Source organism: Cyanistes caeruleus, chromosome 2 (genome assembly GCF_971803275.1).
Source record: "Cyanistes caeruleus chromosome 2, bCyaCae1.hap1.1, whole genome shotgun sequence".
Taxonomy (NCBI): Eukaryota; Metazoa; Chordata; class Aves; order Passeriformes; family Paridae; genus Cyanistes; species Cyanistes caeruleus.
The window spans coordinates 40,658,918-40,686,362 of NC_141702.1; the positions used below are offsets into that span (position 1 = coordinate 40,658,918).

The 27,445-nt window shown below is 38.1% G+C and overlaps 1 protein-coding gene across 11 annotated transcripts in view; it reads right to left on the reverse strand.

The window, feature by feature from the left end:
• The window catches only part of USP45 (ubiquitin specific peptidase 45), a 48,832-nt gene that overhangs the window by 19,719 nt on the left and 1,668 nt on the right, over positions 1-27,445 (reverse strand). For 5 of the 11 annotated variants that reach the window (XM_086876610.1, XM_086876617.1, XM_086876609.1 and 2 more), the window contains exons 2-8: positions 20,460-20,569; positions 18,220-18,389; positions 16,650-16,753; positions 16,168-16,268; positions 7,469-7,614; positions 6,148-6,243; positions 3,925-4,055 (exon numbers count right to left, since the gene is read on the reverse strand). In XM_086876610.1, the coding sequence (XP_086732736.1) occupies positions 3,925-4,055; positions 6,148-6,243; positions 7,469-7,614; positions 16,168-16,268; positions 16,650-16,753; positions 18,220-18,389; positions 20,460-20,559 (848 nt within the window). In that variant the 5' untranslated portion in view covers positions 20,560-20,569. Of the gene's footprint in view, positions 1-3,924; positions 4,056-6,147; positions 6,244-7,468; positions 7,615-16,167; positions 16,269-16,649; positions 16,754-18,219; positions 18,390-20,459; positions 20,570-21,995; positions 22,095-27,445 lie in introns of those variants that run through there. The other 6 variants (XM_086876614.1, XM_086876611.1, XM_086876612.1 and 3 more) reach the window with 3 other exon arrangements.

A 27,445-nucleotide genomic window follows, 5' to 3' on the forward strand; every position in this document is an offset into this window, starting at 1 on the left:
TCTACTTTGCACTCATAAACTTGTTCCTAAAATTATGAAAACTCTAACAAAGTTTGCTGAAAAAAAAAGACATGTAATCTCTCAACTGCCGCTGCCCAGAGAAGCTGTAATCTCCTCTCTCAGAGCTCCTCAACGTGACACAGCACCACCAGCAAGGCACATGGAGGCATGACAATGACACACAATAATTCATAACTACTGCTCAAGGAAACATAAACTGTGCGTTCCGCTGCTATTATACTCAAATGGTAAAAGTCAAATGGGGAAAATAAGTAGGCAAAAAATCTTTTCTAAGAAGATATTTTTTCTTAAGCAGTATTATTTCAAAAGAAAATTATTTCAAAAGAAATGGCTCAAAAAGACTCCTTAACTAATGAAATAAATCCTGTTTCCTTGATCTCTTATATCTTGTATAACATTACCTCAGCTTTCCTTAGCATTTCCTCTCAAAAGTGATAAACACGTAATTGTTCAGGTCTCCCCTCCAAAGCTATTGTTCTGTTAATATCAACAGTCCTAACCACACATGACTTCCATTCTGCCAGTCCCACCTCTGCCTTCAGTTCTGCTTTCTGCACATGAGAAGGAAGGATGAATATCTTTGGAGAAGGAAGACCCGTGTAGATTTTGTGAACACCAATAAAATCTTTGTTAGGGAAGTATTTTTTCCTGCATGGTAATGTAGCAATAAAATACCTCTATTAATATTAATGGAAGTTTGAAGCAGCTAAATTTTGTAACTCCTTTCTGGACTCATCACTTACATGCTTCAACATTTACTTGCCATAAAAAACTAAGCCTTCTTCCACCAATAAAATTATTCAGTCATAACAAATAAAGGAAATAAAATTTATGTCCTCTTAATACATCAGTGTTGCATTAGTCACTAAGTCTCCAGATAAGTCAGAAGTCTGCAGTCCTGATATTCAGCATAGTGGAAAACCAACAGAAGGGCCCCGTAGCTATGCTCACAATCTGTCCTCGCAAAACATCTGACAGCTGCAACACTAACAAAATTAACAGTGGATGAATTAGTACCAGACGCTAAACAGTTGCTATAGAAAGACTCATCCACTTCTTTTCTTCTTCTCCCCTTCTTCAACCTGGCTACTCCACCACTTGATAAAATTAACACTTGGTATCATTTTTTTTCTTTTATTATTCAATTTTAAAAAAGAGCACCACAAATGTCCTTTCATACACAAGATAATGAACTTCATACCATGATTTCCTCAGACTCTTAAAGAAGCAGTTTGCAGTTGAAAATGACTGTTCCAGTTCTTACTGCTTCTGAGCAGTGAAAGTGTATCCACTTGCAGGTTTTGGGATCCCACTCAGGGATATGCCAGAGCTGCAGCTGAACAAGGCAGTGTCTGTGCCCTTTTCTATTCTATACTATCTGTACAATCTCCTTCATAAATTCTTTACTGAGGAAAGGTATGGTGATCTACTGTATACTTGCACTGAGACAGAAAGAGCTGTGATGGGGAAAGAATGAATTAAAAAAATTAAAAAAAAAAAAAAAGAGGTTGCAACTGGAGTCAGCAAACTTTCATGTAATATATATAAACCCAAAACATTACTATCAGAATAGTAATGCCCTTCCCCAGGTCCTTCTCCCAGATACTTGTGTCAGTGTAGTTCTTCCTGTTCTTCCTTTTACATATTCATCCTGTCATCTCTTTAGGAAAGTTGTTGTCTGAACTTTGCTTGTTGAATAAAAAGAGTTTGTGCTAAAGCAGCATGAAGACCACAACTAGTACCCGCCTCTGGGATTACTTCATTAGCACAACCTCTTGGCAGCATTCAAGAAGCAGTTTTACAGAGAACACTGCAGTAACACAGACTTCTTCCTAGCTGAAACTCCTGCAATATTGCCCTTCTCTCTCTTGTATTTCAACTTTGATGAAAAACAGAATGTCAACTTTAAAAAAAATAAAAAGGCTTTGTAAAAATGGCATGACAGAACATTGCATTCATACTGTTAAAGCTAATAAATAATACATGTATTCAGTTTGCAAAGATAAAGATTTCCCATTCTCCTACTTTTACCAGTGCACACTGCTGAATTTTCTGAAACCCTCCCTTTCTTGCTTGTGTCACCAACAATGAGAAAACAATCCAAAGACCAAAACCTTCTGTCATACCTGTCCAGCACCTTACTGCCCCATAACATCTAACTTCTCACTAACAGGATGTGGCTGACACTTTAGTTGTTTGTTGATAGCAGAGCTAGTAAAGGACTTGTATCTAAGTGGCAAAGATAATAAAAGTAACAAAAGTAAGAAGTAGGGATGAAGGCAAGAGGTAGGACCTGGCAGATACATGGCTGAGCAGCAAAAGTCTGCTGACTACATTTAAAATGCTTCCATTTTAGCTGCCGTTTAAGTGTATGCACATCTTAATGATCAAAAGACAACAAAAAAAAGAACAACTAGATAGCTGAGATTTAATACTAACATCACTTGATGTCTACACAAATCCACATAGAGCAGAAACAAAATACCTGTTACTTCTAAAATTACCATGCCATCTGAAGTGCACTGCATTGTGATTATTTCACAATGAATTTGCTATAATGGGCTTCAAAACATGTTTTACATCATTTCTTCACTTCAATCCTTAATACTCACTGGGAAAAAACTACCATTGTTATTTAATAATTTTCCTTCCATTTCTCAGCCAACTTTAATTCTTACACTCACATTTTTGAGACAGCTTTGAAACACAAGGATAAGCAAGAAAACAAAATAGTTTTCCTTCCTATATATTTTTCTTCCAGGTAGATAATGCTAAACAAAGAATATTGCTGTTTGATTCAAAAATGTGTAAGGTAACACTCATTTCCTTTTACAGATCAAAAGAATCAAAAGGAAGACAAGTACAATAGAAAAAATACAATATTAGATTTCTGAAGGTGAATTTTGAGGATAAAGGAAAGGCAATGACTTATTTCTTTACAGAAGTAAATTGTCCCTGCTCTATTCTAAAAGCTTTTGTTTCTTTCTACCATATTTTAAATCCATTCCTGCTCAGTAAGGTTGTCCTGGAACTCCATGATAGAAGGCTGCAACTTTCTGCCTAACTCTTGTGCTGCAGTATGCTTAAAGTTCCATAGAATAATACTGTATAAAATAAATTATCATACAACATTATTCTTTTTTAAATATGAAATTCATATACACCATCCTCCAGTTACTATGCTTCTACAGATTCTGTTACTATTAAGTCAATAATTAAATATTTGTATCAACTTTTAAGTAGGTCTTCTACAGGTGTTTTAAAAAGCAAGATTGTTCGCATCATAATTGAAAGTACCTACAAAGCACCACTGTAAACATTTTCCACACCAACAAACAGGAGTTTCTTTAGGGCTTTTAAGCTCTTTACAATCTGGAGCCGTATGCCATTTCAGTACTGCTTCAAGTCCTTACTTGTTAGACCCTTTTTAATTTTGAATTGATGCCAAGGTTGGACATCATAGCAGAGATTCCCATTTAAAATCTTATTTTTTTTTACAAAATACCTACACACACTTTGTGCTACTTTGTTCACTACTTTGTAGTGTTAGCACAGCTTTATGCTAGCAAACAACAAAACCCGGAAGGTAGTCCTATTTTGTAGTCCTATTTTCTTCAGTATTACCATGCCCTCTTCTGCTCCCTCACACTCAGTTCAAAGCCTGTTGCATGCCATGGTTATGAACTGGGCCATACATTATGGGAAGAGCAGGTAAAACTCTGGAGTGCAACAAGGAGTCCTTCAACATCAAAACATGAAGAAGCTGTTTTCTGGACTGCCTGGTAAAAATCTAAGTGTTTTTTTTAAAAAAGTACAATAGACATTGCACACTTAAAAACACATCACTGGAAACTAAAATTTAAAAAAATAAGTGAAAGATGAGCTTGAGGACACAATACATACTTTTGACAAAGCTGGCTGAACAGCACTTTTGGAGACAGAGGACCTTTTCCAGCCTCCCTCATGCTGTGAAGGAACAAGAACATTGCTGAAGTCAGAGGTCCTGGGCTGGACAGGTTTACCACCAAAGGATCCTTCAAAAACAAAGGTAAATTACACATCAGATTTCAAAAGTAATGACACAAGACCTCTTTCAAGTTACTAGATGAGTGATAAAGAGCAATGTAACTTTCAGTCTTAAGAGTGTTCCAGGGTGCTTTTTTCTAAATGTTGATGTCACCCATTTGATTGAAATAAATAATAAGTCTGCTCTTAAATTAAGGAGTAATAGTTGCAAAACAAAACAATTTTTGGTGGTAACCGATAGCTTTGGAAACAGGCATGTCAATGAGCCATTCTGGTTCTCACAAAAACACACAACCTTTTTATTACCTGCTTTACCCTACCCCCACATGCACTGAAATTCATCTGGAGAAACAACCCAGGTGACCACCTCGGTAGGCTAAAGTAAGATTGTGCTCAGTGGCTCTCTGTTACCCAAGCTTAGGAACAGAGTCCAGCTTCTCTGATCTGTGAGCCACACACTGAAATTCCCACACATCTGACAGCCACGGAAACACACCCTGTTCCTCCACAAACCAGGTGCTCTGAAGGTACCAGCAGTGGTTCACAGCAATAGCTGATGGCAGATCCCACACACACCCTGTGGCACTGGGAGACAGGCACAGGGCACATCCTGTACAGCCCCTCTTGGTATGATGTTCACCCCAGCCAGCATGTTCTGGGTCTGGAAGGATCCAGCCAGGTGCCAATCAAGCCAATTTTAAAGAAGAAGACAGTGCTACACTGCTTACGCACCACATGCCACAATGACCACAGACCACCAGCTTTCCCTAACATGCTCCAAGGTTTGTATGTGCCTGCAGTGCTCCCTACTAGCTGACCTGAGTCTCAGAAAAACAGATTACAAGTGCCAGATAAGCACTTGGAGAGGATGCCATGTCCAGAAAGCAGATCAACACAAAACATAAGCACTATGGATACACATAGAAATAAAGTATTTGCTTTATATGCACTATCAAAAGGTGGGAAAAGGCCCCTTCCCAAGCAAGAAGCTGCAGGCTTCTACACTAGTAATAATTAGACTACTGCAGCCCTCTTATTTTGCACTGGCATACAATGACCAGAAAACACAGTCCAAAGACCTTATTTACATTTTAAGCACTGTCATGAAACAAAAAAAAAAATAAAAATCTTTCAACCTTATGGCTGTGCAAGTTACACATCAAGCATAAGCCAACACCCCACTGGCTTGCTAAGCCTTCAGGCAAAAACAAGCTCCAGACCTCTGTTGTGGCTCAGGGTAACTTTGTGAAACATGTTGCTGCTCAGAACTGCCACTGGAGGAAATAAAGATAGCAATGCAGTGAATTTCACACTGTTCTCGCCTGAAGAAGCTATGAACATCACCTACAGCAACACAGTGAAATCATCATCATTTCAGAGGTATCTGAAGCAGAATACCATTCCTCTACCCTCACTGCTACCAGAAAGCTCACAGCAAACAGCAAGAAAAAAAGGAAAAAAACTAAGAAAAAATCCTCTGTATACTGTTTGCTTCAGCTAGCAGAGGGAAAGGAGTATTATCTTTATTGCCAACAACATATGATGAAACCCCAAGTCCCTAAGACATGACCAGAAAAGCAGAATATTCTTTGGATAATAGCCATAGGAGACACTTTCCCATATGCCTGCAAGGAGCTTGAAGACAAGAAACTTGTTCCTCACTGAAATTTCGCCTCTCTCATTTTAATCCCCTAGCCTGTGAAACATGTAATAAACTTCACAGGCCTTATCAATGAAGGGCTGGGATGGACTGGAATAAAATACTTCATGGACACTTTCTAGAGCCAAACAGACTATTTTCTGTATCATATGTTGATACTGAAGAAATTAAACTGCAAATAGAAATAAACCAGCTGCTCCTCCTTATCATTATTTGATACTTCAATATCACAAAATGTGAACTGAAGTAATTCTTCCTCCTTCTCCAGGGTTGAGCAATGATTTTTGCAAAAGAAATCAGTTCTCATGATCAGTAATATAAACCTGCTAACAATTAAAATGCAAAAGAAATGGGAGAGTAACAGTGTGCCTTTAATGCCTTCCTGTCCTCCAGCTTCCTCCCACGTGTTCCCAAATTTGTATTTCTTAGTGCATACTTACCAGTTGAGAATCTGAAGTATGACAGATTTTTAACTTTGTTCCTTTCTCCTTTATCTCATACATCAGTTCATTTAGTACGTGAGTCTGTGCCAAGTTCTTAAGGAAAAAAAACAAACAACAAACCATGAGAAACATGCTGATTGTTCAATTACAGTTTCTTTAGATTCAGGGATAGACCAAACCAGATACACTTCATAATGTGTAACTGAGGTTTAGATCTGACCACTAGAAAGAGAACTAAAAAAAACACTGACCTGTTTCTAAAATTGTATTTATTTCTTTTTCTGTAATTTCAAAAATAACTTTGCTATTTACATTGAACAACAAGATTCTTTTTTTTTTTTTTTTAAGATGAGGACATTATCAGAAACCATTTGCCTCTTTTAAACTCTGCAGTCGCTCTCATCATGACCCATGAAGCACAAAGGCTTTGGCACAATGAATATTACCTCTCTGAATTTAGGAGAGAAACCAGCTGAATATATCTCAGCCTTTTTTCTTTATTTTTGGTCAACTCTGACAGCAGATAACTTAGGTTTCTATGATGTCCTAAGTATGGACAGATAACAATTTGCAGTTCTATTATCTGTTTGACGAGTTTTGTAATCAACACCATAAACACACTCACATAAAGGTGAGGTGTGCCAGTGCAGAACACTTTTGTAGCAGCTTTCTTTCACTTGTTCAATCCTGTCTGCAGACATAGAGATATCTCTGCTCAGCTGATAAGCAACAGGATGGTGCAATATAAAACCAATAAGGCCACTGCTTTTTTTGAGGATGTCGGATTGGTTGTACACTAAATATCAATAGATGTGTATTAGTATAGCTCATTCCTTTGAATGAATTTTCAGAATATAGTCCAAAAAAAATATAATCAATAAAAGTAATTTTATAACTGCATCCATTGTAGGGGTTTAAAATCACACCAATGAATAGTGCAGACATTCACCTTATGCACACAATACCACTATCACATCACCAGTATGGTAGGTACCCTGCATTAGTCATGACTGATAATGCTGAACTTCAAATAAAACCATATGCTACAGTACAACCCACACACATACGCAGTGTGTAAAACACTTGGCATTTTCACTTGTTTCATTACTGTCCAAAATGCTACTGATCCAGGAATTCTTTTTTATTATAACAAGAAACAATCTTTGGCTAGCAAGAAGCAAAAAGAATTTGAAAAGGACTTTCAGAAAGTAGAATGAAGATTTGTAATACTCAAAACCTTTTCAGAAGCCCATAGATTATACAGAGTTAGTATTTCTGAAATCTGTTAAGATTAAGTGGTATGATATTTCCATCTTACCTGCATGACAGCATTAAAAAAGCAGGTATTTCCTAAATTATTTATTCCTTTAACTGGAACTGATGCACCATTACCAGAGCTTTTTCCTTTCAGTATTTCACTTGTTTCACTGTTTTCTTCACGAAGACGTATGATTTTTGATGAACCTATAATTAAATTATAGATTAATATGATGACATAACTGCATAGTTTAATCAATGAAGTCCTTCCATAACTATGTCCATTAACTTTAACATATATGGAAGATACCTTGGTAATACTCTATACTGTATACTAATTGTCTGCTATGTGCAGACTTAAAAACACCAAAAACCCAAAAAAACAGGCACCAACAGATAAAGCCCTGGGGGGTAAAAAAATGCCCTCAACAACCACATATATCCAATAAAACCTTCCATAATAATCGTACCATCCTATAAGACTTCCACAATTACACAAGCAATAATAAAGTAAAATGAGTTTGTTTATTAACAATAGACAGCAAAGATATATGTTCATTAGACACATCAGAAACACCACCCAAAGGCTGCTTTTTGGTGCACTTGAAAGGAGGCAGCCCAAAGTTACCACTGAACCCTGCAAGTCTTTATCAACTATAGTGCTCCATTCCAACTGCCTTGTCAACAGCCCAACTGGACTCATTATCCCTACATTTGCTCCTCAAATCACCTCCCTTTGTCACAGCCTGAGGAATTATTAATGCAATCCACATACATACGATGCTAGTGTTTTAATTTCAAGTAACAAAAAATTGATAAAACTATACTATAACATCCACATAATTCCCTGTTTCCCTTATTATTTAAATAGATGAGGGGCAGCAAAGTTAGACAGTCATTAACTTGTAGCCTAGAGGTAATGGAAAGACTTGAGATAACAATATTTAGCCTGGAATTCTACTAGCAACTTTCATATTGTCATGGTTGCAGGACTAAATGTGAACATTACTGACATCTGCAGTGTCTTAAATATTGATTAACAATGCACGTCAATGTAAACGAGTTATGGACTTAATAGATGCCAAGAACTGTGATGCTACAATCTCTGTCTTGACATATGAATTCATGTATTTGTTCTAATGAGTTTCACATTGAAGTCTCATTAAAGTGTTCTTGAGAAATAACTAACAGACCTATTTACGTTAATGAAATTCTCATGCCAAAAGGTTCTTTTATGTACACTCCTAAATACCTTCTTGCTTAGAAAATGAAAAAAAAAAATAATTAAATAAAAAAGAAGTCATTAAAATATCTATTGTATCTGGCAACAAGCTTCTGACGCAGTCTGCCTGCACCCTACAGTGCCATCAAGGCACAACTGTTCTTCCAAATTGTATCAGAGTTTTTCAAAACAGAGTTAGAGGTGCTTTGCTGTTTAAAAACATTTTTAAATGTTCTTGTTAACAGTGCTTACACAGCTTTAAATTACTCTCCTTTCCACTCAGGTGGAAAATTAAGACAGTACAAGGGCAAAGTAAAAGACAGAGTTCTCCTTGAAAAAGCAGACAAAGTGGTTTTGAACATAACAAACAACAAGCGAGCTGCTCATACCCTGAAACACGCACTGTTTTAAGGGCTACATGAAGCAACACCTTTTAACTGGCATGCTTAGAAGGGGGATGCTACAGTATCTGAGGCTCTTCCACGCACAGAGCTCCAGAACAACCACAGCATGGGAATGGAAGCTCCAAATATCTGCAACTCAAAGGCACTTCTCTCTCTCAGAAGTTTAATATTATATCTGGAGATGTTTTCCCCTCAGAGAAGAGGGCTAACCAGAGTAGTGCTGGGGAAAAGAGATGGTTAAAAAGAGAAAAAAAAAAATTATAGAAAAAAAAGCCAAAATTGTGGAAATAATTTGTGTATTAGTATACCACAGTTGTTGCATTTATCCATCGGCATTCAAAAACATCTGGGACAGCATCTTAAAGTAAACAATGTTCACAGGGCCATCTGGACAAAACTGCAGGCAAAAATTAAAGCATAAGCATATGGAAAAGCAGATTTTTCTCTTCCCTTTAGCTGTACAGGATGACAAATGTCAAACCTAGATCTGTCCACGCTTCACTGTGCTATGCTTTGCAGCACCACCTGGCTCTCCTTGCACAGCCACCAAATATGGACAGCACTGCCACAGCGGACCATATCTGCAGGGCAAACTCAATAAAAGCATTTCACTTCATGGTTAAATGGCAGCTTCACACAAGTAGCAAGGTTCCATTTGCTGAACCTTACATATAAATTATTTAAGGGAGGGAAAACAAAGCCAAAGCATGCAGCTTTGTGATAAGAGCTGGATGAATATGCAATTAAAAAACACAATAAATGAGAACCAGACATCCGATTGCCACAAAGCTGGATAATTAATATCGGGATAAGAAATAATAGGAAATAGGAAAAATGCCTGGATGTTGGTATCAAAGTTAGGAACCTCCTTTCCTTCAGGTTTTAATTACTGCCTCTTGATTTTTTAATAATTTTAAAAACACAATCCACGTGACATTTTATTGGTTTTTGTATCTGTGAAAAAGTCCTGACAGAAAAGTGCTGCTTTGCCATTACAAACATTATCCGCTGCCTTGCTTATAACACACGTATTTTTAAGTACATACACAGAGCCAGAGGAGGTACAGCCGTTTTTAATTTAGCTCTGCTCAATGTCCCCGGCTCAGTGATAAATGACAGACAGGCCTGAAGCTGAATGTTTACTTGACATGTGAAGACTTGGTCAGTTTTAATAGAACATGCTGGTAATGACTGTGATAGCTAATACTTCTACAGACTGGGGCTGGAGGGTTCTCCTGCAAGATTAACCCAAGGCTACAAGCATGTTATTAATCAAAAAGCTAGTATGTAATTTTTTAAAGTGAATTTGCACTGAACAACTGTTTCATGGACCCTTGCCGACTCAATCTTGCAATCCTGTAATTTAACGGGCGTGCTTTTGGGTATGAAAAGTGACTTTTAAGCCAGCATATACACAAGGATCCCAGCTGAAGGATTCCATCAAAATGGCTGTCATCTGCTGCTGCCCACAAGGACCTTCAGCTCCTGGCCTAACAGAATAAAAGAAGTAGTCCAAGTCATTTGTCCACATGCAGTAATATTTGTCATGAAGGACCTTCTTAACATTAAAGAGAGACAGACGGGTGAAAAGCACAGAAGTAATTAAATTCAGACAGACTTCTGTCGTTAGTTAACCCATCTTGTAGAGAATTGACATGGTGACCCTTAAGCTCTCTGCCTTTTTCAGGTAGTGTGGACTTCAGCTCCAGGCAGGCCAGTCTGTCCACAGCAGGGACAGAGCATCCCACTCTGCCTGGGACTCACATTCAGACTATGCTGAATCAGACTCTTTCTGCTGTTTTGCTGCAGAGGTGACCTTTCTGATGCAGCTATACAAGGAAAATTCTCACCTAAGTTGTGCCTTGATCATCAGAACTTTCTCTTCCTTTGACAAAGTGTATCTGGCTGCAGGGACACTCTTCTTGAGCATTCTGCCAAAACCCATTGCTTAGCTCCATCCAGACCATCACACCCTACTGACCACCTCTCCAGAGGCACCAGGTCAGTGCCTGCCTCTGCTCCCACCATGACATCCACCTCCAACTCTCAGACAGCTGCCTCTGTACACACAGACACAGCCTCACACTTAGCAAAGCTTCCCAACATCACCCTGCTCTCCCCCAGGAAGCCTAGAAAGCCCTTTCCACCACAGCCCTGCGAAGAAGGGCAGCAGAAGCTCCTCCTCTGCTACAGCTCTTGATTCCAAAGCACCCTTTTCTTCAACTTTCTTTGTGCCTGCTCCACTCACCTGTGCTCCTGTCCCATAAGCTCTCTGCAGCCAGGGAACATTGCTTTGTCCCACAGCCGCTCAGCACCAGCCTCATGGGCAGTGACTGAGGTTCCTAAGCCAAACATTAGCACGGACAACGATTCATTCCACAAAGCAGAGCCACTTACTGCACCAGGAGTACAAACACACACGGTGCTGACACATCTGCCTGCAAAAGGAAACTCACTGTGGGTTCCCTATCAATTTATTTTGCCAGCATTTCAAACATTTGCAATGCACATGGACTTCTGTACCACCTTTGCTGAAACTGAGCTGTGCCTGGGGCTGCAGATGGTATGCAAGCAAGAAGATAAATGACATCAATTTTTTTTCAGCCAGGGGTGTAAGCACTTTTGCTCATCTTTTCAATGCAACTTTTTTTTTAATTAAAAATAATGGTTCCAGGAATACGTACTTTTATTCCAAGGTCAAGCCTTTCCTATTGAATACAACTCTGGTACTTCAGCTGAAGGTCTTCACAGTAAAAGCAAGGTTAATAGACTTTCTTTTACCAAGTTCTCATCATGCTGTACTACAAAATGCTACTAAATTGTCTGGCACTCCTTTTTTATCTAAAAAATTTAGATTTTTTTTTCAACACTGTACAATAATGAGAATCCAACGTTAAGAAAAACAGCCTGGTTTTCGTCTGAAATGATCACTACCTTTACATTTTAAAAGCCCAATTTCTCTAGCAATGTTAATTTGCTACTAAATCAGAGATTATAAACTGAAATTATATTTTATGAGTCTTGCCACAATGTTACAAGCTAGAAAAGACATCTGCACAGCGTGGCAGAGCAACCTATTCAAGGACTGCTTTTCATCCTCTATTCTCAGATGACTTGTGTTAGTTACACCTCAGAAGTAAATAAGTACATGGACAGGAAAGGTAAGAATTTGTGGTTAAATATGACAGAATGCCTAAAAAATTTTTGTCAATGACTCAAGTTTTCATTCCTTTACAATGAGCTTACTAGCAAGTAAGCAAATATGAAAGAAAATGTCTGACCAATAACAGAAATGTCGTTTTGCTAAAGTGTATTTCATATTCAGAGAATCAACATAATCTGTTTTATTTTGCTAGTTAATTTTAAGTAGATAGAATGGTCTTCTATGACTCCAAACTACATGTAGTAAAAGTCACTTAAGAAAGAATACTATTTTTTTTCAATATGATCCTTTGTCGATTGCTAATATCCACAGCAGAATGCAAATCTGTAAAGCTATTTGTCACACTACCTGTTTTTCCATAGGAGTCTGCAACTCTCACGTGTACTGTAAAATTATATCTATTTTTATACATCAGTTTCAGCCATCAAAAAAAAAATCAAGTTTCTAATTTTCACTTATTGGCAAATCCAGGAAGCTGAACTTACTAGCAAAACCTCATTCCTCTGCTTGCCCCTCCCAACAATAAATTTAACTTCAGAATTCGAGAATATATCTTCTTCCTTCCCATTCTATTGCCACACAAACCAATTTAATTAACTGCTCTAGAAAAAGTATGCAATCATATGCTTCCACCAACATATAGTTTGGCTTTTGTAAAGGCAAATATGCATAAGATTCACTTTTAAGACTGCAAAACGATTTGTTTTCTCCAGTAAATGAGCAGACACACAGATTGCAATGTCTCAGCATGGTTCCTGTGTACTACATGTGCATTATGTCCATGTGAAGCTCACAAGTGTGCCACACGGACAATACTGCACCTGCCTTTCTGTGGAAATCATCACGGCCTGCTAACCTTCTCCACAAAACAAATTTCTGGGTGGTACACCCTAGAAAGCAATCTTGCTTTCTTCTTCCAGCTTGTGCCCAACATGACCTCTTAACCAAACAGACTCCTTAAAAAAAAAAAAGGGGGAAAAAAAAGAAAAGAGCAGGCATTGCTGGGTACAACAAACCATAGGATCAGATGTGAAAATCACACAGCTGCAAGCATTCTTTTGGGAACCCAGCACTGGGATTTATCTCAATCGCTTAATGTAATTACAAAAGTCAGTCATGTAGTAGTAATGTAATTTGCACATTTTTACAGCTGAAGTGAAGTTGAATCTTTATGAGAGACCAAATGAAAAGCAAGGATCCTGCTGCCACACTATTCCACCACATTAGTACCAAATGACAAGCATTTTGCTTTTGTTTATTTTGCAAGATGCATTAATTAGGAAATCTATATAACCCTCTCTCACATGTTTCAACTGATCATTTTATCTTTAAACGAATCCTGCACTTTTGAGAACTGAAAAAAAAAAATCCTAGCAGCCCTCATTTGCTACTTAATCCATGTTGATACTGCATTTCTACAGAAATTTCTACACAATGCTATTTGAATTTTAATGATGTACCATGCCAACCAGTTGTTACAACAAAAAGAAATACAGACATAAGATGAATTTTTGTTACAATGCCACATTCTGCTATGAGAACTGTCTTCACTTTGACTACTTTTTTAGAAAGAAATTGAAAAGCAATGGGGAAAAAAAGTACAAGATTGATTTTTAAGTGAGAAATATGAATTTATTGTTAGTTTTACACTACTTCTCACAAGTTATTTTTCATTATTTTAAAATTAGCTTATGTTTTTAAGGTGTGAATATACAAAATAAATTTTTTAAGTCTACACCACCTAATAATTTAAAGAATGATAGTTACACTGAAAATATCAGTGGAACATGAAATAAAATGTTACAGTAAAAGAAATTAAACCAAAACAAAAGTAGATTTAATTTTCACAGTAATACATCATGTCCTTTTGTGTTCTGGACAAAAGCATGAATTACATTTCAATTTCAGATTTTATTTTTTCAGAATCCCTAAAAGTAATCTAATTTAAAGAAAAGAAAAAAAACCTTTAGACACATTTCTGTAGGGGAAGTACCAAGTCTGTCATTTATTAAAATGAACCAGGAGTGCCAATTCTGGTCAGGAGTTCCCTGTCCTGCACACCAGACAGTTATGAATGCATGGCTATTTTCCAGCCTCTTCCAGCAAGGAGCCTGGCCTAAAGCAACAGACAGTCCCAGGCAAAGAGCTTTTCTGCCTTTTCCTCGCCACTCAGGAAAACCCAACAAATCATCTTTGGGCCAACGTTCCCAGAGCTTTCGGGAATGCAATCCAAACTGCTCAACACAGAGTGGAGAGGGTCACAGACTTTCACCTTTAAAACATCACTGGAAGTACACACATACATGCTTTATGCATGAATTCAAGCCTGCACTTGAGCCTCAACCCCTTCCCAGAATGTAGGAGACACAACTGCCCTGCAGGAGTGACCCTGGCATGCTCAGACCACTTGCTGCCAAGGCAGACACCTGCAAGGCTATGCCTAAGCCCTAAACAAAAAAAAAATACAATTTTGGTTCCAGTTACAGGGAAGTTTCCAGTTATATCAGCAAACATTTACATGAAATGCAAGCATTTTCAAAATAGACTATCAAGATTAAACATGAATATACAGCAGAAACATATGCTGCCCTGCTCTGCTATAAATACACTTAGTTTTCCTGAGTTAGTCTGGAATTTTAGTTGCTTAATTTAAGACATTTCACAGAAAACTTCTAAACTTCTTAATCTGAAAGCATTAGATGTTCTGAAGTTTCACAAATTAAGAGTCTAAACCATAAGGCACAGAGTTGTATCACAAAGAAAGTCTTATCCAGCAGTACAATAATGGAATAAAATGGTTTTCATTACATTAAGTGAAATAAAACCACCACAGCATTTTCATCTGCAAGAAAGCTGCAACATTCATTAATTACACATAAATTTGAAACAAAAGCTGTGAACAGAAGTGAAATCACATGTTGTATTTTCACTGCTCCAAGAAAAAAAGATGCAAAAGGTAGCAATATATCAATTTATTAAAATTAAAAATTGAATATACAACCTGTGACTAGAACAAAATTTTGTATTTTTAAGCAGCCCATCATTTTTTCCCTCAAGAAATATGTAACATCTCTTAAAACTGGTAGGATTTACCAGCTGCACATGCAGCTAGAATACTTAGTGTAATTCTATAAGGCAACTATTCTCCTTTCTTACTTCAAAATGGTTGATTATCTCTGTTAAAAGATGCAACCAATTGTTTTAAAAGCTTACTCAATGTGTGTTTTGAGAAGCAAATGTGGAATTCAATGCACTCTCTTAAGTCACAAGCCAAAATGCTGCCACATGTGTTACAGCAGGGATGAATAACATCAGCATTATCAAGAGTAGACAGCGAGGGCCACACATACAAAGTTCTATCAACTATCACATATATTGAGAAGGTATAGTATGCTCCTAATAAAAGAAAATAATTTAATACTATTATATTTTAATAGAAATTAACATTCTACCAATTAAAACCAAATAGCAAAAATGGACAAGACATCCAACAGCAGAGTACTAGACAATCCACTTACACAAATCTAGCTAACTGTGGAGAACAAGTTTAAATCTGACAAATTTAAGCTGTGATACATCCATGCCAAGAAAATTAAATTATTTTATAGTGAATGTATAGTGTACACTTCAATATATTTTTATGCATTAATGTATTCATTTATATGGCCTTATCTTATTTAAGGTAACAACTCCTCTATGGTAAGCTTTCTTTGTTAGAGACAGAATTTTGAAAAACTGTCCTACAGTGCCCAAAATATTTTAAAAATATAATCACACTGGAGAAAAAAAGTGACACTATGTTTCGACAGGCATTACTTCCCCAAGTAGATTTCCAATTATGAATTACATCATGGTCACATTGTACACAATTTTTCATTTGCATTTTTAACATGACTCAAAATCTGAAATGCATATTTTTAGAGACAGTATGTTACAGGTGTCTTCAGACAAAACTATTTGTGCAAACTTACTTGGTTCAGCCCTGGCACCATGTTTTTGAAGGAAATCAACTATCTGAGCCAGAACCTTTTTGTTGCAATGCGTTGACAGCTCTTCATCACATTCATAACACCTAAACGAAAGAAGAAACAAACTGGAATTCAGGGCTTTCTGCATGCACATCCCAGCTCTAGCAAACCTCCCAAACAGCCTTACACAAATTACTTAAGCTCTCAGTTTCAATTTTTCACACTAAAAAATGGAACAAAATTGAATTCCTTCATCTCATGTATGCTCCTCTATAGATCAGTCCCAATTCATTGTGGTCCTTACAGATTTAAATAATTTCAGAGAATACAAAGGACAAACACATACTGCCTCCAAAAAGCCTACCTTTCTTCTATAGAAAGCATTAATTTTATCTGTCAGCATCATCCTTTATCCTGAGAAGACAATGCTTTAAGTTAAGTCCTTATGTAAAGGCACACAGAAACACCTGCATACTGACTCTTACCATATGATCCATGTGCTGAGGTTGATAACGATGCAATGAGGTTCTGTGCGTGCAGTTTGGAAGTGTTTCAGAGAATGCTGGCCTTCCGAATTCTTACTACATCCCTAAAAATGGACACATCAACCCAGTAAGGGGGGGGGGGGAAGGAAGCAGGAAAAAACTACATCATTAGTAAAAAACTACAAAAACTCCATTTTTCAAAACTAGACAAGAAGCTATTCTGTCCTCCTTATTTAGCAATTGTAAGGATTGAGAGAATTTAACATTCTCATCTTTTCTACTTGGAAAAATCACTTAACAATATAGAGATTTATTAAGTTTGTTCTACAGACAAAAAATTATACCATTCACAAAAGCAAGAATGCTCTAGTAATTATGAATGAAACAACTATGTAGCATATTTGGTCCACAGAATATCAAGGAAGGGGACAGCACAGGTAGCCCTCACTGCTCAAGAACGTCAAAGGCATTCCAGATGGCAAATGAAAAAAGTACATAAAGTGCTTTGTACTACAAAGCTGCTCAGAACCCACCATTTATCTACAGCAATTTTGAGAGAAGGCATTTGCAATTGTTCAAGTGTGAACAGAGTGGGACTTAGATTCAGGACTGAATCTCTGAATAGGCATGAGTTTTAGATAGCGTTAACAGCATGATCATGAAGAAGCATACAGAATTAACTCCTTTTAAAAGCTCTCCTTAATGGAAATTTTTCAAACAAGATGTATGAGTCCTCCTCAGATCTAGTTAACTATCTTCTGAACCCTGTGAACAGCATGTTTCTTTGCAAAACCAAATATGTTCATATTATACTGGTAGGAGATGGCTTCTATAGTAAAACCTACTCAAAGTAGTTTTCTATAGTAAAACCTACTGAAATCCCAAGAAAATTGTGAAATACTCTGTTCAGGAAATTACTTGCTGAACCAAGCCTCACACTGTCCATAAACTGAATTTTTTCTTTACATCACTCCCAGGGCAGAAATCTGTGAAAGCCCTTGGGATCAGGACCTGCCATTTTAAACTCTGAGGCCATGATTTGACATTATAACTGATCCAATCTAATGGCTAGTTGCCACAGGAGCAGCATTCTTACTCCAGCACAGTCCTTTCTCCCTTTCTGGTTTCAATCAAATCTAGGAATTGAGTCTTCACAGCACAAGCTCATTCAGCAGTATACATGTTTGGTTTTTCATTCATTCCTATTTATGGGAACTTCTGCCAGAGGAGCCAGCTGAACGGATGCATTTCGCAGCCACACAATTCCCATAGCCAATCGTCTGTAAGTGGCAAGAGGATACAGATAAGAACAGAGAAAAGGCAGAACCATCACTAATTGTGAGGCCACACCACACTGTGACACACAAAGCTAACCCTAAACACTGCCAAAAAACAAGATAGGAAGGTAAGGTCACATCCCACTTCGCGAGGAAGCTGAAGCAAGGACTCTCGGAACTAAGCACTTACGTCACACTGTTCCTCTGGAGGTAATGAGATGCCAAACACAAGGATCCACAACAGTGGTATCCTTTAGGAATGCCACCTCTGCAAACTGAGTGCACATGCTTACCTGAGAGCCACATTTGAGACACAGCCAGATGTCTGAAGGCGCCACAGGCTCACCATCGCTCATCCGCCTCTCCTTCAGGCATTCTGCACAGATTGACCACACGCTCTGAGCCACCGCTCTCTTCACATGGTGCACATCCACTGCTTGGCTCACGTGCTGGCAGGTTAGCCCTACAGAAAATAACACATACTTGCTTTCATCCACCAAAAATAATAGCCATGAAAGAGAGCACATGTATACTCAAAGACCATAGTCTTCAATGAATTCAGCATTAGGAAAAAAAATAGCAAAGCATTAGAATAGGAAAGATCAGCCAGCTGCTCCCCACGTACTGAATTTTATGAAGGAATCTTTTTCAGTCTTTCCATAATGGAAATTCTTTTCAAGTCAATAAATGCCACCTCTTAAAACCAGATAAACTACTTTGTACAAAAGTACAAGGATTACTTTTGTAGAAATCTAATTTCCTGGTTTTTTGACAATGAAATAATAGATGAATCTATTTTTGTATATAACAACACAGGCCATTGACCTCTTTTCAACCCATAAAGAAAGATTTTCAAATACCAATGCATCCCTACTACAACTGCTCATTCTGAATGTGAATATCAACCATTCTTCTCTGTCATATTTTTGTTCACAAATTCCACTATATCACAGAATAACCTAGGTTTGAAGTAATCTCTGAAGGCCATCTTGTCCAAGCCCTCACTTAAAGCAATGCCAAATACTAATTTAGATCTGTATGCTCATAGCTTTTTTCCGCTTGAGTGTTGAGCTGAGGGCTCACCAACTCACTAGAAAATCAGGTTTCTGTCTGACCACCCTCAGAGTGAATATAAAATAAATTTCCTCACACCTAGTCAAATTTTCCATTTCCAAATTTGGTCTGTTGCTTTTAATCCTTTCATTGTAGACCTCCTACAAGAACCTGGTTCTGCCTTCTCCGTAACTACCAACAGGCAGTCAATGAAAGAAATTATATTTTCACTCCTTTGGCTAAATAAAGACATTCCCTTCAGCCCCTCTTCCCACATCATGTTCTCAATCTCCTCAAAAATGTGGAGGGGGATGAACCACTAGCCTCACTGGCAAGACAGCCTTTCTTGTAAGAGGGAGCCCACAACTGGGCACAGTTCTCCCAATGAAATCCCACAAGTGTTGAAAAGATGGAAAGAATCACCTGCCCGCCTTGCACTCTCCTTAATACAGTCCTGCCTACAGTAGCACATCTTGGTTTTATTCAGTGTGTACATTAGGACCCCCAGGACCTTTTCTGCAAAGCTGCTTTAATTTCCACCCTGTAATGGCATGTGGTTATGCCCAGGTGCCAAATTCTCCACTTGCCATTGTTGAACACTGAGAACTTTCTGCCTGCCCATTTCTCCAGCCAGTCTAAGTCACTCTGAATGGCAGACCTATCCTCTTGCAAATCAACTGCTCTCCTCAATTTGTTGCCATGAAGAGATGGCAGAGCACAGCCTCACAATGACATCAACCAGTTTTCTCAGCACCTTCAGATGCACTACATCTGACCCCATGGACTTGTGCATGTCCAGTCTGGTTAACAGTTCTCAATTTTCTACTCTGGACAATGTCTATATCCCAAAGTCTGCCATTAAGGTCAGGAGTCAGGGAGGATCAAATGCAGAGCTCACATGTGAGGATGGAAGCAAATGAAGAATTGAGTTCCTCAGCTTTCTCCCAAATCCTGTGTCCCTAGAACCCCCACCCCCTCATGCAGCAGGCTTGCATTCACCCTAGTCTTCATTTTACTGCCAGTGTATCCATACAGGCTCATCTTACTCTTTAAACCCCTCACCAGATCCAATTCTAACTGAAGTTGCTTTACCTAATCCCTAATCCTGAACACTCCAGACTTCTGCAAGGGCAGTCCAAATCTGCCTCCACCCTCTCTGCCATTCCTTTTTCCCCCTGAGCTCAGCTGGAAGCTCCCTGTTCAGCCACGCAGCCTCCTGCCACGTGTGCTTGACCTCACATGGAGAGGAAAGGACCGTTCCACTTTGAAGAAGTTGTCATCGAAGATCAACCAACTCTCCAGCCCTTCAGGGAAGTCAGTGTAACAACTGATCATGTCATAAACACTTGACTGGGGATATTTCTGTTATAAATTCAAGCAAGGAAAGTATTTCATGGTACCAATGATTTGTGGTTTTCCTCAGTCAACATGGAAGTTCTTAGCCTCCAACCTCAGGACCAACATCGCCCTATGTTCTTACCTGAAATATCATCTGAAGAGTCCTCATCCTGTGGCCTGTTAGGCCTTTTGCTTCTCTTTGGCTTCTCAGGGTTGGTTCTTGATGGATCTTTCACCCGCATCTGTTGCTTACTAGGAAAGGCAAACAGAGGTTACTCTATGGTTTATTGAAGTGTTCTGCTGAATATAGCAAGTTCAAACTCTAAAAGCACAAGACGGAATCACACATTCGAGCATCACAAGCACAGTTTTAGGCTTGGTCTAATGTCAGCTATTGTGTAACAAGGAGTATGAATGTGTCAGGAATGAAGACTTAGAAAAATGTTGCAACACCAGTTACACTACAGGACACTATGAATTGTAGCTGTAGGAAAAGGGGACACATGCACACTCACTCCTAGGTAGTGGTGTTAAATATTTGAGGTATTAAGATTATTTTTGTTATTGCAAAGTAAGTTATCACAACTACAACTACCAGAAAAACATCAAAATAAACGTTTCTCTTCCTTAACATATACCCCTTATGAAAGGTTTCAGTCATTATCTACCTTTGGCACATTCCCTAAACGTTTTTGAGCAATTTCAAACACTTTAAAAAAATAAGTCTTCCAAATCTGATTAGTGTTCTATCCTACAAGGGATGACAGACTGGAGAGCAAATTGACTCCTCTAGTAAACAGTGGAGAATCCATAGAGATGAAGTCTCTCATAGGTAATTTGTCATTAATCAAGGAGTCCTATGAGGAACAGAATTTAAAGCACAGATATTTGTCAGTGAACGTCAAAAAAAAAATCCTTAGACATTTCAGCACACCAGCCATTTAATCAAAATCCAAATGTGAATCCACTGAAGGACTGTAGTTGCGCATCATACAGACAGCTGCTAGGGCTTAGTATACAGTTTGTCTTTTAATGGTGTGGTTCATAAAAACAGATTTCTGTTTTCACATACAAAGCATATGAATATAAAATAGTCAAATACTCACACTGAAAACATATGGACCATTCTGTTCAAAAATAAAATGATGCCTTGTTGTGTACCAAAAACAGGCTAGTAACGTCACCTGAGCCACCAGAAACAAAGATTTTCAGCTTTGTTTTCAACTGGTTTTCAGCTGTGCTACTGCATTTAGGTATGGGAAACCTCTAAAATGCATCACATTTGGGAATAGCAAAAGGTATATTCCTACTACAGATCAGTTAGTTTGGTTTGCCGAAGTTTATCAAGTTTGTCTACTTAAGATTTTTTAATCTTTTCTGTACATGCATTTAGACCTTTGTAGTACTGAAGCTCTGAGAGACACACAAATCAATCAGTATACTGAATTCAATATTCCCTCTCCTTACTTATCCACTAAGCCAATCACCAGAACAGTCATCAATATTGATATTAGAGAACCACCACCACTGGTATCTGAACAGCCTTCCCTGAAGCAAAGCAGGCAATCTGTACCAGTGAGCTCCTGTTCCAGGTTCCTACACATTTGGATAGATGTCCCTGCATCTGGCCTACATCCCTACACACTGTTAGTGCGAGAGGTTTTCTGCATGAACCTACCCATTAGAGATGTGCTTTGGACAAGTCAAATTTTTGTAGAGTATGAAAGAAATTTTTACTCGCGCTTCCTTGCATCAACAGCTTCACGTCTCCTCAAGCCTTTAAAACACAGTGCATTATTTTGCAAAATGCTACATTTACACAGAAATTAGCTTATACTATAATAAATACCATGATGTTCCTAAATGACAGATTTCAAATTTTCATATACTTATGGTTATAAATCTTAGACATGCAAGTGAACAGTGACACTGAATTCAGCTTTGCTGATTTCATGGGTTCCCAATTACTGTTCATACAGTAAGAAAGATCTAAATATTCCAGCTCTTGATTATATATTATCAACAGATGTTAGCACACCTAATGTTCATCAACAGCCATGCAACCTGGCATCCCTAGAAAACGAGGAGGCTCACACAACTTCAAGTTTTGCCTTGGCAGGTTCTCATATATACCCAAGTTTCATGTGAAATTACCCATTGCCACTTGTCACACTGTTGGTTAACTGAGCACAAGATTCATTAAGACATTCATCAAACAGTGGGGCCTATAGAGCTGTTGTGAGAAAACACAAGACCTTGCACTAAATTATGTCAAGAGTCAATAGCAAAGACAGCAAAAATGTCCTCCCTAAAGGAACATAGTTGTGTTTAGGTGATTCAACATTGACATAAACAATCTATGAGGTCTTTTCAGCATAACAATTTTGATCTCTTTGGACAGATTATGTAAGACTGTCCAAACCACAGACTTCACCCCAATGAAAGTCATCTTCGTATCAGTACATTTAGAGAGGTCCCATAAATAATTGTAGGCCCAACCAGCTGAAATACAAGTGTTTCCCACCTGTGAAACCCTGTGGCCCTTAGAACAGGTGACACAACCTAAATCAGGGCAAACACAGCCCACGGCTGGACCCATATCCTAGGGACCCTCGGGACACGGCAAAAAAACAGTGTCAGCTGATACCCACAATGACTGAAAGCACAGCACTTCTAACCCAACCTAATCAACGTGGCATTAGAAATGAACACTGGCATGAGAAGCTGCATTCACGCTGCACAGCCCAGACACTTTTCAGTCTCCTTTCACTAAGAGCAGGCAGAGGAAAAGACAACACGGACCATTAGATTAATTACTTTTCATGGACACACACATAGACGGATATCCATCAGACAATGTTTACTGACCTGTGAGCTCTTGGAAAAAACAGAGCATATCAAGGACTTAGACAGCCAGGGTTTGTGCCTGGTTTTGAAAAGCACAGAAGTGTGATGGGAGGGTAAGAGCAACAAGCTACTCCACATAATCTACGGTGTGGGCATATATATGGAGTACTGCCTGCCCTTTTCCAGTACATTCAGAGACCAAAAACATTACAAATTAAAGATCCCATTTAATAAAAACATGAATCAAATAATTTCAAAATCAAAATGTTTATGCCAGGAATTTGAGTTAAATGAGGAAGAAACTTAGGGTGCTTCAGAAATAACTTCTCAGAAATATTTCCGTTTATGGGAAATAAAAGATTTGAGATTTTATTGGAATGAAAATCCTGAACAAAGAGACTCAAGAAAGCATAAAATATAGCTAAGAAAAAAAACAAAAGGGATGCTCTATAGCTTATTGTTTGCCATAGGCACAAGCCATTCAGAACAAGCAGGCAAAAGAGAAAAGAACAATTCAGACAAAATTAACTTGACACACTGAAGATTAAAAACCAAGGAAGTATTCCCATAATTTAACTCTTTCCAACCTATTCTCATATTTTTTTAATATGTCCAATGAAAATTTTCTGTCTAGAGCCACCAACTATGGAGTATCCTAAAGGGGACAGATATCCTCCTCTTCCTATGCAAAAAGAGGTCACCACGAATCTTTGCTTGAAGTTGTCTTTTGTGATGGAAAAGCAAATACATTTAAGTTTTTCATTTCGTACACATAAAATCAAGTCATGGTGCACATGATATTTGGCTAATGAATCTGACAAATAAAAAGACACTGATTTTTGTGGTAGAAAAAACTGACTTTAGAGGGTATGTCATCTCTACCCTCATCTCTACTTGGCACACGGTAAAAATTTTAGATAGAAATTATGCAGTTTTGTTGGGAAAAAAACAGAAAATACAAAAAGTTAGATTAGAAAAACCTAAACCTTTTCCTTTTAAAAAGTAATTTCATACAAAACTAAGAACTAATTCTTGCCAAACATGTTCATATTCTTTGAGCTCAGCATACAGGAGTTTGAAGTGTAATCATCACCATCACTAGCTATTCTCAGTTGACTTTTTACTTCTTAAAAGACTCCTTATGTCAATCTTCCTACAAAAAGCTGATTAAGATCAAAACCTCCTCACTCAACTGCTCATTTCCACCATTCTATAAAGAACAAACCACTTCAAAAGCAGCAAAACGATCTGCCTATCTAATTTTAAAAGCTTCAGATTTGACAGAGTGCCAAAAATCAATGTGCTGAAATTGTTAAGTTAAATCTGTGGTGTGCCTAGACTATTTTAAATGTAAGATATGCTTGAAATAGTCTATATTTAACAGCATTAATGTTTCTATATTTAGAAACTGACCCTCTTCATAACGTATATATTTAGATACCGGCAAGAGTTGAACGAATTCCTAAAATAAATAACTGCTATTTAAAAAAAAAATTATTTTACAGTAATTCACTAGAGCTAAGACAAATAAAAGTTACAAGGCTAGTACAAGGCTAGTATGAACTAAAAATCACTTTTCCTTGGGAAAGTAAACCAAACTATCAGGTTTAAAATCAACCAATCAGGTTATTCCTCTTCAAAACATCTTTAAGCAAGAGAGTTGGAGAAGCAAACTGTCTTCACTGTCTCCATTTCCTAAAACCTTTTCCCATCTTACCATCTTGCACTTCTCACTTGGAAGATGAGTCCCTCCTCCTAGAATGTCTACAGTTCAATTACTAAATGTTGAATTATGTCATCTTTGTGAGTCTTCCCATGGTGAACCTTCACCATGATGCTTGTAAGAAACACAGACCAGAACACCAGTATGTTAGAGAAATAACCTGCTGCACTGATTAATATCATATCACCGCTTCCATCTGCCTGTATCCACTTTTCCCCTCCTCTTATAATTAGGGTGTGAGCTCTTACAGACAAGTGCCACATTTTTGTTCTTATCTGTGTAATACCTATTACAATTTTTCTGATTCTTGATTAACTACGAGGATTACAGTTGCACTACTGGAATGCAAACAAAATAAGAATTATACAAAACCCACTAGCCTATCTAATCATACTGACCCTATGAAATGTAGCCAAGTCAGTCTACAGATAATCTCCAGGTATTATTTTGGATATGGGTAATACTCTCCCAGTAGGACTATCAACTAGCTGTGAAACCAGTATTGTTAATTATTTCATCAGTGAGCACCTGAATTCAAAGAAGCTGGGGTGAATATATTTACCTCAATACCTCAGTTCATCTGAGATAGCTGAAATTTCAGCTGTGTCACTACTTTCAATTTAAAATTGTGTAATTTCACATTGCTAATGCAAATGTGAAATGTGTCTCACTGAAAGGCCAGAGCAAACACTGAATACTGGGAAAAATTAGCATTTTCATGTGACTTAACAGAACTGTCCGGCTGTCAACTGCAGCCCTGCCCCAAAGGTGTGAAGGAACAGCACAGATGTGCAGATTAAGACCAAAGATATTCAAAACACATCTGTGAAAGGTCCCTGTGTGGAACAGTAATGCCAGATCCTCTGCAGAACTGCTACATGTTTTGATGTAAGCTGCAAGTTGATATATTTCGGACGTCTGTTGCAAGCATTACCTGTGGCATTTTGCCTTGCTCGCCACTAGCCCAAGTGTCACCCAATCAAAACAGGCACCACATCCATCATGGTCAGCAGCTGGGCAGTGTCACCCATCAGCAGGCCAGGAGGCTCAGCGCTCTGACAGGAACCAAAACCTTTGTGGAAAACAAGCCCCCGCTGCCTGCGAGAGCAGTAAAAGGACCAGAATTGTTGACTGGTAGTGGCAGCAAAGCTTCCTCCCCTGGAAAATGTCATCTGAAATTCTGAAAGCATCATCTCCAAGATTTCCTAGCCCAAAGGCACATCACACATCCTACACTGTCACTGGAGCTCAAACGCCAATCCTGACTTTGTATTATCAGTCCTAAAAAGGATGAGACACTAATGTACTTTCTGAGAAAGGAGTGAGACAGAGGCTTTGGACCTCTAGATACAATTTTCCAAGTGACAGTAAAAATCTCATAGTATCTCTCACCTTCAGTAATCCACTTTAGCCATCTGCCCATGTTAAGTATGTTATATCAACTTTCATGTTCATATCCTCCACAATCCCCCTCAGATTTCCTTCTAAAATCCCCTGCTACAAAAAACTTTCCTCTAAGAATGAACAGAAGCCAGAAACAAAAATGAAAAGACTCTGTAAGTGGGTTTATGACTGGAGTATATTAAACATTGAGTGGGTAAAAAGAGTAATACTTTGATGACATATTTTTTGCTAGTATCTTATAGCAAAGTTTTACAGAAAATTTCATATATGCCTGGCAATATCCAGCCCCATAAAGCAAACTGCAACTTTTGTTTATGTTCTCTATCCCACATTAAATGTTTGGGGCTTTTTTATAATATATCAAAAGGGAAAAAACATCTGGGTAGATGCATGCATAGTCCAACACAGGTCTTTCTAGAAAATTCATCCTTTAAAAAGCAAAATGCCTAAGTACCATAAAAAAACCCCATATAACTAATGATGTTGGTTTGCAAGCAAAAACTTTGTATGCGAAAAGGCAGTCAGATGAGAGACTGTGCTCTCCCATGATACAAACACCAAAGTTACTGTACCATTACCACAGGAAATCTGAGGACACAAGAATTGAAAAGCTGGAAAGTAACCAGTGAATTCATGGTACCTTGCCAGGAAAACCATGGCCAAGAAGCATGGAAAAAGCAGTCCAAGATTTTGTAGCAGCAAATAAAGGCCAATATGAGCAAAGGATGAACTTTGGAGAAGTGCTAATTCTGTGAATTCAAAGAAATAAAAAAGGAACTGTGGTTGCAGCATGTGTGTGAGACAGAAGGTTCAAACCCACACAAGACAATACTTTAAGCTAAGACTCCTGCTGTACCTCTGCCTTTAAGGGCTGATTTGGAGAACATGGAAGACAATGGCTGCCCATAACTTCCCATCTATTCTGGAAGGGTGTTGTGGGAGTTGGTTAATCAGTGAAGGTAGAACAGATAAAACAGTAAGTCACTACAAGTTTGAGCTCTTTGAAAGTCTAAGTCTTGCCATCAAGAAAGAAAAATAAAATTCCATTTCCTTCCTCCACACAAACTGCCCCAGTTTGCTTTGATGGCATGTCTGAAATGGAACAACCTGTCCTTGATCTACAACTGATGCTCAAAACAGAACCCCTGAGACAC